Raw genomic sequence first — 11,027 nt, 5'->3', positions numbered from 1 at the left:
TAGCTACAGCAATTCGCCAATAAAAAATGTCAATTTCCACAACAACGTTACATTTTAGAAATGTCAGTTTCCACAGAAGTACAAACAAGGAAAAGTCAATTTACACAAAATCAAAAGATACAATCACTTCCACAACATTACACGTAGCCTAACAAGCGCTCGTTACATGTAAGAAATGCACATAAGAAATGTTAATTTAATATAAAAAGTAATGTAATCTGATTACTTTTGGATAACTTCATTACAAATGAAAAAAAAAAATATCTAAGTACTATCTAAGTACTTTTTATTTAACTATGTAATATAGAATATGTATGTAAGTTTCATGACAGAAACCAGGGATTTATATCAGTGTAGCGGTATATCTTATAGCATTTTTTTTATTTTTTTTTTGGTAATCTATAAAAAAATGTAAATGATATGTATGATAATATATACAGCTACAGTACATTGATATAAATTCCTGATTTCTGTCATGAAACTGTAGGGAAACCACCCTACAGATGGTGCCGAAAACCCGGGATCCCTTGCAGTGAGTTTTCTGAGATTTACTTTGGTTGGTCATCAGAATGAGGATTTTTTCATAGTTAATCTTATGAATGGATTAAAGCTGGCTTTCTGATTGCGGACTTGGTAAGTATGTTTTCATTCTCCATTTTGTATGATATAGAAATTAGAAGGTTTTAAGAAGCTTCAATAGTCCCATTACTGTACAATCCGGGCAACATTCAGATTATCTCCTCAGGGATGGAAGGGAAAAAATCTCTAAAGGAAGTGATGCATTGTTTGCTTTATGGAGCAAAAAACTTGAGCCTACCTTGTGTGCAAACTCAAGAAAGAATATGTTGATACTAGATGTTCAGATGATGAAATGTTCCAAATGGTGGGACATACTTGGTAAACATCAAAAGAAATCAAAACATGGTGAAATAATTGAGGCTTTAAACTTCATAAGCTGTACTCGGCTACGTGATTTGATGAAACATCTATCTTTAAGTATAGATGCTAATTGTAAAGAACTGCATTCTAAAAATGCAGAAATACAAAAGTCAGAGGCAATTGATTCGGAATCTTCAATCACAGCTAGATAAATTACTAGCTGAACAGTTTAGCTCTGAGTGAAAAATGTAAAAAATCACAAGGGCACCATTGCAGATCTTAAGGCTAAGCTAAATGACAAGAGTTCATGTCTCCCAAAAACACTCAACAGTGATGCGGGCTAAAAAGCATGTTTCACTTCTTGGAAGAGGTGACTTCCTGTGATGATTCTAGAACTTTTTGTTCAGAGGAAGCATGTGTCACTGCTCAAAAAAAAGTGTGCCGATTTCAGTTCTTAAGGTGATGCAGCACCGTAATAGTGCAGAGTCGTGGACCAGAACGCATGGTGTAAAGAAAGCATTAGAGAGTCATGAAAATCCTCAAACTTCAGGAGAACACAGCAAACAACCCGGTGGCAAAGACTAGCAGGTTTTGTAATTCCTGTCACAAAATAGGCCATACAGAGGAAAAATGCTGGTCACTGGGTAGGGGTAGACCTCCACCTTATTTTCCAGAAAGATAGGAAACCACTTTCTAAAGGCAGAAATCAATGCTCATTTGCAGGTTAAAACTCTTAGTGAGTTGACTGCATTGTTCATGCAAGGCCTCCAGCTACTGACTTCACCTTGCTAGGGGTTAGCAGCTTAATAGCAGATAGTTTAATATGTAAACATCTAAATGTCAATTATCCTGTTTGTATTTTCAAATTTGTATTGTGCTACACACATTGTGTGCATAAAGCACATTATAGTTGTATAACTACATGTGTACAAAGACTAGTTGAGTTTATTCTTTTAATATACATGACTGCTTTACTGTAAGTGTGTGAACAACTTAGGTTTAAGGTTGTAGATGCTATGCATCTAGACCATGTGTCTTGTTTGAAATTGGAATAACTGTAATACTGGAATTGTATAGCAATTTCAAGTTGAATGTGTGTCTATGCTGGGTTGTTTGTCTCCTGAGTGGTACACTCTGCTATTTACCATATAGCTGCAGTTAAGCCATGTACAGGAGCCTAGAATTGCCATGGGGCCACAGTGTGATTCACAATTGTCTTAACAATGAAAATGCTTTTCTCCACAACAGGATCCAATACCTTTGAACTTTGCATTTCATCATGCCCCTTAACAAAAACCATTGGTATGGAAGCATTTTGAGCCAGATCACACCTCATACTCACATTCTCAGGCTGGCTCCCTGTTACTACAGGACTAAATTTGCATCACAATTGTAAAACTTCCTTGTCTTTGTTTGGAGCATGATTACACTTACACATAGCCATAGCTAAATACAGACACACAGATAACACCATTTGATCTTCACACACAGAATCAAATCTGTCTGATACTGCCTCCAATGTATGCAAAAAAAAAAAAATTGTTTTTAAGTCTATACATTCAGACTGTATTATAATTGTAGGTTTCATCCCATTACCATTTTTTTTTGTTTTCTTTGGGTTACCTTATCACTTAGTTTGTTCCTCAAGTTTGAGATGTAAATTGGTTTTTCTCATTATTCCCTAAGTACAAACATGTTCATTGATATGTCATGTAATTAATTTGATTTCTGTTTCTTTGTATGTTGTTCATTTCAGTTGCAACAATGATTGTTTTTGAACATTTTAATTTCTGTATTTGGTCACACTGAATATTTGCTGATACTCTTACTGATGAAGGGGGGTGTTAAAATCAATAATTGTTGATTTTATTATAATGCAATTATTTTTATGTTTCCAAAAACAATTTAAGAGCTTTTCAGATCATCTTTTGTTCTCACCTTGACCATCTTTTAAAGTACATCAATTTAAGGGCCTTTTTGCCAGAGACAAATTCAATCTGACCACATCAAATGTCTAACCAATGCTAAATGCCATGTTATTTTTGCTGTTTGTTGTGCCATATGTTCTTTTTAAATCACATGATCCCTGCTGCATAAGTTCACATCCCGTGTCCTGCTTCAGTAAGAGCTGGCTTTGTGGTTTTAGAAAAATTGGGTTTCTGCTCTTGTTGAGTTGTTGATTTTTTGGTGGTGTGTTTTATTATCTATGAAGGGTGAAAACACCATCTGAGGAAGATCTCAGGGCTGAAAGGAGAACAAAGACTGACCAGCTGCACTGCAACACGTCTGGACCAGAAGTCTGAAGATGACATCTGCACACAACAGAAATTATATTTCTATGGACTGTGTCACCTTTTGCCTCTTTAGGTGTGGCCAACGGTGCCAAGGGGGGGAACTGTAGGGTCAAAAATTATCAAAGACTTCTGTTTTCCTGTCCCAAAACTATCTTGAGTAACAAAAAGGGCCATTTGGCATTCCTGAAGGCACAGAATTGCTGATATCGATCAAGGCCTGTAGGCCAACATGTTTATACATCGGGGGTCTGCTAATTGTCACACCTTTTGGGTGAAGCTGTAATCTGCTGATTGGTCAGTTTGAATGTCTCACATTTGGGTTTCAGTCACATGGTCAAGGAAGGGATAAAAGACGACTGTAAATGTTGCTCTGTCTCTTTCTCTTTGCTGGCTTTTCTTTGCTGGAGCTCTCTTCTCAGGGCTCTGCCCTCTGCCCTCTCTCCCTCTTTTTTTCTCCCTCTCTCCATCTTCCCCTCTCTCCTCTTTCTCTCTCAGGTAATATTTTACATACATGTTAGGTACATTTAACTATATGTTTTACTACCCTTCATCTATTTTGTAACCAATTCAAGTGTAAGCATAACAAAATATTGTTATTAAACCATTTCAATTATTAATTATGTGCTAACTAGTCTTGATTCAATATTAACTTTGAAGTGCTGCCAATTGCAATACAATATAGTCACTTAATAGCAACACTCTCCCACATATTTAGCTATTGTAACTGCGCTTATTTCCATCGTTGGTATAAGTGGCAGTGGGTGGTAACAGACTAGAAATGTACAGTTTTATACCATCGTGCTGGTAACGTTTCTTTAGTCCTTCGGCAATCCTACAGCCTGAACCACTGTAGGGAAACCACCCTTACAAAACTTAAAGCAGAAGCTGTGTTTCTCCATTGTGTGAAGGTTTTGTTGTGTGTGTTGTGTAGGATCATGCACTGGGCTTCTCGCATTGAAGAGATTGACAGAGTCTTGCAGCACATCAGCGGCGCTCAACAAACTGAAAGGGGTAAGACTGTGTGTTTGTGTGTGTGTGTAGCTTTTCCAGTATCTCTGTCAAACATGTGCTCATTACCGTGGGTCTGGTTGCATGTCAAACAGCCACAAACAATGAAGAACTCAGTTACTCCTGCAGAATCTGTGCTGGAGAAGATAATGATCCTGCCATTCCTCCACCGAGAGGCTGCAGCGTCTGAATTGTTATAGCGTTTTTGTGTGTGCGTCTGCTCACATCACTGAGAGAGAACAGATGGTTCGCCCCTCATTCATTTACCCAGAATACCACAGTGCTGTAGACAGAGCACTTCACTGCTGATGATGATCAATACAGGCATGTAACCAGCATGTTTGTAGATGCATTATTTGTTAGGTCATCACATTATTAATATTATTTGAGATAAACAGGTTTCTAATGATAACTAATGACCTTCTCATGAAGAGCCTCTAGAACTCAGATTAAACCCGGCAGGATTTTATTCATCAGAGATATACTTTGTGTGACCTGACCTTCTCATGAATGGGATCTTCTGGTTACAAGTCCAACTCTCTAAACATTAGGCCACAGCTGCCCCCTACCTGCGACCTTCTGGTTACAAGTCCAACTCTCTAAACATTAGGCTAGAATCATAATTGGAAAGTACATAAATGAAATATATGTACAAAACTAAATTAAGTACAATTTATGACAAATAAAGTAAATTCTTTTATACACATAGCGTTAATTTTGTATGCACAGAAAACCCACCTTCATTAACATAAAAATGCATAAATGTAACGCAGTTAAAAATGTTTGTGTAACACTAGGTGTTTCCATTATAGATTTGCGCAAAACTTATGTGATATTTGATAAATGTTGATTAAAAAACTATTGCGAAATGATGGAATTTCCATTAACCAAGGTTATGTGACTAAAGTGTCATTTTTTCCCTCTCGCGATAAGTTATTTCAACCAATGTTGGTAGGTTTATGCATATCGCAGCCACAGCACTAGTCATTATTTTTAATAGAAGGAGATGTGATGTGCATCTTTAGTAAAGCAGAGTGGAGAGCTGCTTCTGGAGCGCTTCTGAAACATGCACCTGTAGACATGTAAATGAGGGGTTATTCAACCATTAATGGCAAGGAAGGCCTTTTATACTTGTGAGCGGCCAAATTTGAGGTGTTTCTTGGAGGTTGTTATAGTACATTAAAGAATGATCATGTGAATTTTAATGAGCTGTAAATGAAAAAAACTGTTTCCATTGCAGTTTTACGAAATATTCCCTTTTCAAAATGCCTGAAAAACCCCTTGATGTGAGCGTAAAAACCTTTTTGCAATATATGGGAGTTTTTGTGAAATTGACATGTTTCCATTGGGTGTATTTTCAGTTTGCAATTTCAATTTGCGCAATTTGAAGGGTAATGAAATGCCGCTATTGTTGACTAAAACCAACATTAAACTACTGTAGGAAACTCACAGAAATCATTTGAATAAAACTAAACCTAAAAAACTAAATAAAAGTAGCAAATTTATTTTGTAGTTTTTATTCTGGCTCAGAAAACCGACATGCAGGATGGAAAATTGTGTCGTGCAAATTGCATTCGGTTCTTATTTTGTGCTGTTATCACATTTGCGTATTTAAAATTTGAGACCCAAAATAACGCAAAAAAGATAAGCATTACTAAATAAATGCTGAGTCTCGCTTCATCCAGCAGGACTAGATTGGATTGTGTAATCTTAGGCTATAATATTGATTGGTTGATTGATATTTTTTCTTTGTAATAACAGGTTCATGGGTGTCATCTTCACTCGTTGTCTTGCTTTAAAGTTGTGTCTGAAAGTTGAAGTTGTCAGTCTGTAAGTGAGCGTGTGTTTGATGTTCCTGTATTGATCTGAGCTCTACACAGCTCTTGTTCTGGATCAGAGGTTATTTACCGGGATAATGAGGCTTCAGTCTTCAGTCACACCACTGGATCACAGCAGCTGTTGTCCCACACCTCACACTGGAGCACAAACACTCATTTACAGAAGGTGGAATCACTGCAAAATGAGTTTATTTTTAGTGCATCACATCTGACAGGAAGTTACACGGGTTTCCCAGCGATGAGCATTAATAATGCAAAACACAAACATGCAGCTCAGTCCTGGTTTCCCCAACTGATGAATCCTCTTGATGGTATATAAATATATTTAGCACCATCAAGAGGATATACAGTACCATTAAAAGTTTGGGGTAAGATTTTTTAAGTAATACTTCTAGTTAACAAGGATGTAATAAATTTATTGAAAGTGACTATTATAATTTTACAAAAGATTTCCTTTTTTTTTCTCGAATCAATACTGTTCTTTTGAACTTTCTATTGATCAAAAATTTTTAACTATTATTATTTTTAACTATTCTATTTTGACTATTTTTAACAGTTCTGGTTTGTTTTTTTCTGCCAGAAACTTGCGAGTGAAGCGGAGCATCTTCAGAAAGATCATCGGTGGCAGGATGGAATCAAGGTCAGACGACTTTAACAGCACTCTGTTTTTTACGTTCACTTATGTGCTTTTTCGCAATATTTTTTTCACTCCATATGAAATTTCATTTATCACATTGCTTTTGCATGTGTGAGTGAGTCATCCGAGTCAATTCAGACCAATGACTCCTGTGTTGTTTTAACTGATTCATTCAAATGAACCGCACCGATCGAGCGTTTCATTCTTGTGTGAATCGAACAAAGTGCTTTTTTTTTTTCTTCCATCTACGATACTTAAGGCTCTTTTTTCTCTGAAATTCACATCTATGTTTCTCTGATCCAAATACGAGCTTAACAGACAAACACACACACACTGTGGGTCATGATTTCTGTGAGTCTGTCGCTGGAGGATCTCTTTAAACCCATTAGATTGTGACGTCTCGTTTTTCTAACTGATTTGACTCAGAGCTGTTCAGCTTAACTGACTGCATCGATCGCACGTGCTGAACATAGAGTTTGTCATGTGGAGGACATCTGTATTTGAATCTTCAGGTTCTCGAACTGATCTTAAACAGCAGATTTTTGTATCTCTGTTCTGTGTGTGTTTATTTCAGGAGGAAAATATTGAATATAATAACTCTAAAGCAGAGATGGACTATGTGAGTACATGTCTATCAGTTGCCCATGAGAAAAACATATTAAAAAAAATCTTAGTAGTAGTCTTTCAATGTAGATTTTCATGCTTTGGTAATGGGCCTGTGAACTATTTTAAGAAAAGCATATGTAATGTAAAGGAAAATGATGCTTTCTTGGTATGTTTATAAGAAATATTCATACATTCATACACCATTTCTTTTTAGAAGCTGGTTGCTTGAACTTCTAACTCCTAAACTACTATTTTGCATGTTTATGTATCATCATATGACAATAATTATGAAGATCAGACTCAAGCTGAAACAATGGACTCTGATTATATCATGATGTTCATCCGGACGGTGAGGACATTGATTGAAACTGAAACATGTCATTGAAACTGGAGTTTGTGTACGATCCGAACTTCAAAAACCATGTGAATTACTCACACACCGCCGTCCAGATCCCCACAGACATCTACAAAGGCGGTGAGGAACCAGACTGATGCTATTAGATCTTTGTATGAGTCAATGAGGGTTCATGACGTATCTGTCTGTCTGTAGCGCGGTTGATTCTGAACGAGCTGAACTGGATGCAAGCGTTAGAGCGAGTCTTCATAGAGAACAGTAGAGATGACCCGTCATTGCTCTGGCAAGCGTTTGGAAGCGCCACCGGTGTCACGAGATATTATCCAGGTCACCATCTGATCGACGTGTACTGAGGCAGATCATCGGTTTTGAGTAAATTGTGAAACCAACCTGAGACCACATATGTCCCAAATATAACATATTTTGTCTTGTAGCTGCTCCCTGGAGAGCGCTGGATAAGATGTACAACGACGACCCTGGTAATACATTTCCTGTATCTGTGTTTGATTCCTTTCTCTTTCAGTGAACCTGTAACTGTGTTTGGAGACATCCAGTCAGATGCCATCATTGGTTGTTAAGCTACAGTAAATCAACTTTTTTTGTCTATAGTCTAGTCTACATCTGTAAAAACTGTTGATAGCCTTTGATTGGTCAGTTTAGGTTTGAGGGCGGGGCTTAACTGATCTTTATAATACTTAAAATTGTCGTTGTTTCCCTCAGGTACATTCAAGGAGCATCCTCGCCCAAAAGATATGGTCATCCTCGTAGACGTGTTTGTGAGTATGTGTGTGTGCTGTTGCGAGCTGCACGTTTGCCTGGTTTTGGTTATAATTGACATTTTTCCATTCACAGGAGCGGCTCTCAAACTGATCAAAGCTTCTCGGTCACAGAGATGCTCGACACACGATCCGACGATTATTACATCAATGTGGCCAGGGTCCGTCAGCTACTTTTGATTGTTTGGATTTTGAAAGTAATTTTCATTTGATAGCCCAATTTGGCAAAAATGATCAGGAAACGATTATTTATTTTAGTTCATTCTACTGTGTTTTCTAAACTTTCTGTGGTTTATTTATCAATATATAGGCCTAATACAGGATGGGGTGTATGCCTTGTCTTATTCGTTTTTGTTTATAAATTTTATATTAGTTTGTCATTGTACTGTTTTATTGTTTGTTGTGCTTTCCATTAAGAATGATAATAAATCCATCTTTCAAGTATTAATTTTAGTCTTATAAAGTGAAAAGTGTAAAGGTGTAAGCACAACAATTATCTTTTGTTGTAAAATGTGATACCAAGATTACGAATTTGAAAGTGAAAGTGTACAAAGCCCCGCCTCCACGATGTAATACTGGTTTTGACATAAGCTGATATACCAGTGTGAAAATCTCTACAACGTCACAGAAAAAGGTCAGCAGAAATAGTGCATTTTCCATTAACAAAAGAGACACTTCTGGTAATCGGCTTATAAAATATTCTCGAAATATTTGCAGATATAATGGAATAAAAATGAATTTGTGAACCTGCCACATTTACATTTTTTCTCTTTTTCTGTCGTAGTTCAATGATAAGGCCGAGGCTGTGGTGCCCTGCTTTTAAACACCTGGTTCAGGCAAACGTGTGCAATAAGAAGTACTTTAAAGACTCTGTGCAGCAAATGCAGGCCAAAGGAACCACCGATTACAAATCTGGATTTCACTTTGCCTTCATCCAGCTGCTCAATGTGAGTCTGAACAGTCCTGCAAAGGTTGAAAGCAAATTTACTTGCAATTGCTATTTGCAGCAAAACATGAGGGCAGTTATGTTTTTAGAACACATACAATCGTGAGTGTGTGCGACCTGGACGCATCACTGAATGGTGGGTTCTTTCCGTAAATAAAATAATCCTTTCAGAAGAACTGCATAAAAACGTATCATATCTGTTCCCTGTGTGTATCATCTGCAGTGAGCTTTTTTGAGGCTTTGCGCATGCACAGAAAGCCAATTTAATGTTTTCTGATGTTTCAGTGTGGATGAGACAAAGTTTGCAAAACGATTGAAAAGGCTAGTGTGGACGGAGAGCGTTTTAAAACGAAAACACCATTTTCAAATGCATCCGGATTAATGTAGACGTAGCCTTTACCTGTGATTGTAAACTTGAGCTACATATGCTATTTCGTTTTCAGATTTTGTGTGACTTTTGAGTAAATGTTGTTAAAATAATTATATTTAATGCATTTATTATAAGCAATTTTGTATATGTTTCATATGCTATCAATTTATATTATTTATTGTCATAATATACAGTAAGTTATTGGCTAATGAAAACTCCTTTTTAATGCTAGTCTTCTATCCCTCCACTAAAAAACAAAAGAAAGAAAGAAAAAGAAAGAAAGAAAGAAAGAAAGAAAGAAAGAAAGAAAGAAAGAAAACATTCTCACAGACTCTTTTTCTTTCTCTCTGTGTGTAGCTTGGCGCAAACGGATACATCTTCATCATTGACCCAAATGGATACGTGCTGATGCACCCGAACCTGCAGCCTCAAGTGAGACTGTGATTCTCCATCTGCTCCATCAGAAATCACAGCACAATCACACTCATTTGTGTTTTATATGATTTCTTTGTCATGAAAATAATGCCACAACAGTCCATTTTAGTATTTTCATTTCATTTTGGGGATGCAATATTACCCAGACATTCCTCACAGGTTTTGTGTGATTCATCATACTCATGATTGTTTGTTTGTCCCAGTGTTATTTTAGTATCATATAATTTATATACTATTACGTTTTTAATTAATATTTTGAATTGGGGTTTATTTTTTTAATTTATTTTTTTTTACTTTGAGTAAAAAAATTTGTAATTTTGTTGTTTTTCTATATTTTTTTTTTAATAAATACAACTAAAATAAAATATTTGTAATAAATTTAATTTAAAAAAATATTTTAATAAATTGTATTAAATATAAATTTCTTTTTATTTATATGTTATTTTTATTTTCAGTTTCTGTTAACGTAATGACCTTGATTTATCCAGATTTTTGGCTGTTTGCAGGTGGAGGATTTGCCAGAGCCTGTGACACTGGACTTCCTGGATGCTGAAGTAGAAGACAGCAGCAAACAGAAGGTACAATCTTCACTAACCTGAAGTGCTGATTGTCCTCGTTGAACTCTTTCTCTGTTGTTCATAACAAATGAATCATTGTTTTCAGTGTGGGCAGCACCGGCACACGTACTTCATGTGATAAATCATTGTTTTCAGTGAATCAGTTTCTGTTAAATCAGCAGGAGCTCATGGATAAGTTTTAACATCTGCTTTCTGTCTTTTCTAGATTCACCACCAAATGATTGATGGGCTGATCAGGAGAGATAACAATCAAAAACTCTAATTAAATCAGTGGACGAGGCAAGTGTGTGTGATTAATGTGGCAA

At 36.4% G+C, this 11,027-nt stretch overlaps 1 protein-coding gene across 5 annotated transcripts; it reads left to right on the top strand.

The window, feature by feature from the left end:
* Positions 1-486: 486 nt before the first annotated feature.
* On the top strand, positions 487-10,758 carry LOC122144003 (voltage-dependent calcium channel subunit alpha-2/delta-2-like). Of its 5 annotated transcripts, XR_006159482.1 has the most exons (5): positions 487-633; positions 4,105-4,184; positions 6,600-6,659; positions 10,067-10,141; positions 10,651-10,754. XR_006159482.1 is itself a non-coding variant. In XM_042754601.1 (4 exons), the coding sequence occupies exons 1-4, from the start codon at positions 8,370-8,372 to the stop codon at positions 10,741-10,743; spliced, it is 516 nt and encodes a 171-aa protein (XP_042610535.1). In that variant the 5' UTR covers positions 8,210-8,369; the 3' UTR covers positions 10,744-10,758. The 5 variants fall into 5 exon arrangements, 3 of the variants coding, with proteins under 3 accessions (XP_042610535.1, XP_042610537.1, XP_042610536.1); XR_006159481.1 differs by lacking the exon at positions 487-633 and having other exon boundaries at positions 3,930-4,184; XM_042754601.1 differs by lacking the exons at positions 487-633; positions 4,105-4,184; positions 6,600-6,659 and adding exons at positions 8,210-8,554; positions 9,178-9,340 and having other exon boundaries at positions 10,651-10,758.
* The last annotated feature ends 269 nt before the right edge of the window (positions 10,759-11,027 follow it).

Source organism: Cyprinus carpio, unplaced genomic scaffold (genome assembly GCF_018340385.1).
Source record: "Cyprinus carpio isolate SPL01 unplaced genomic scaffold, ASM1834038v1 S000006554, whole genome shotgun sequence".
NCBI lineage: Eukaryota > Metazoa > Chordata > Actinopteri > Cypriniformes > Cyprinidae > Cyprinus > Cyprinus carpio.
The sequence above is the reverse complement of the archived record's forward strand: the minus strand, read 5'-3'. Positions and strand labels throughout refer to the sequence as shown.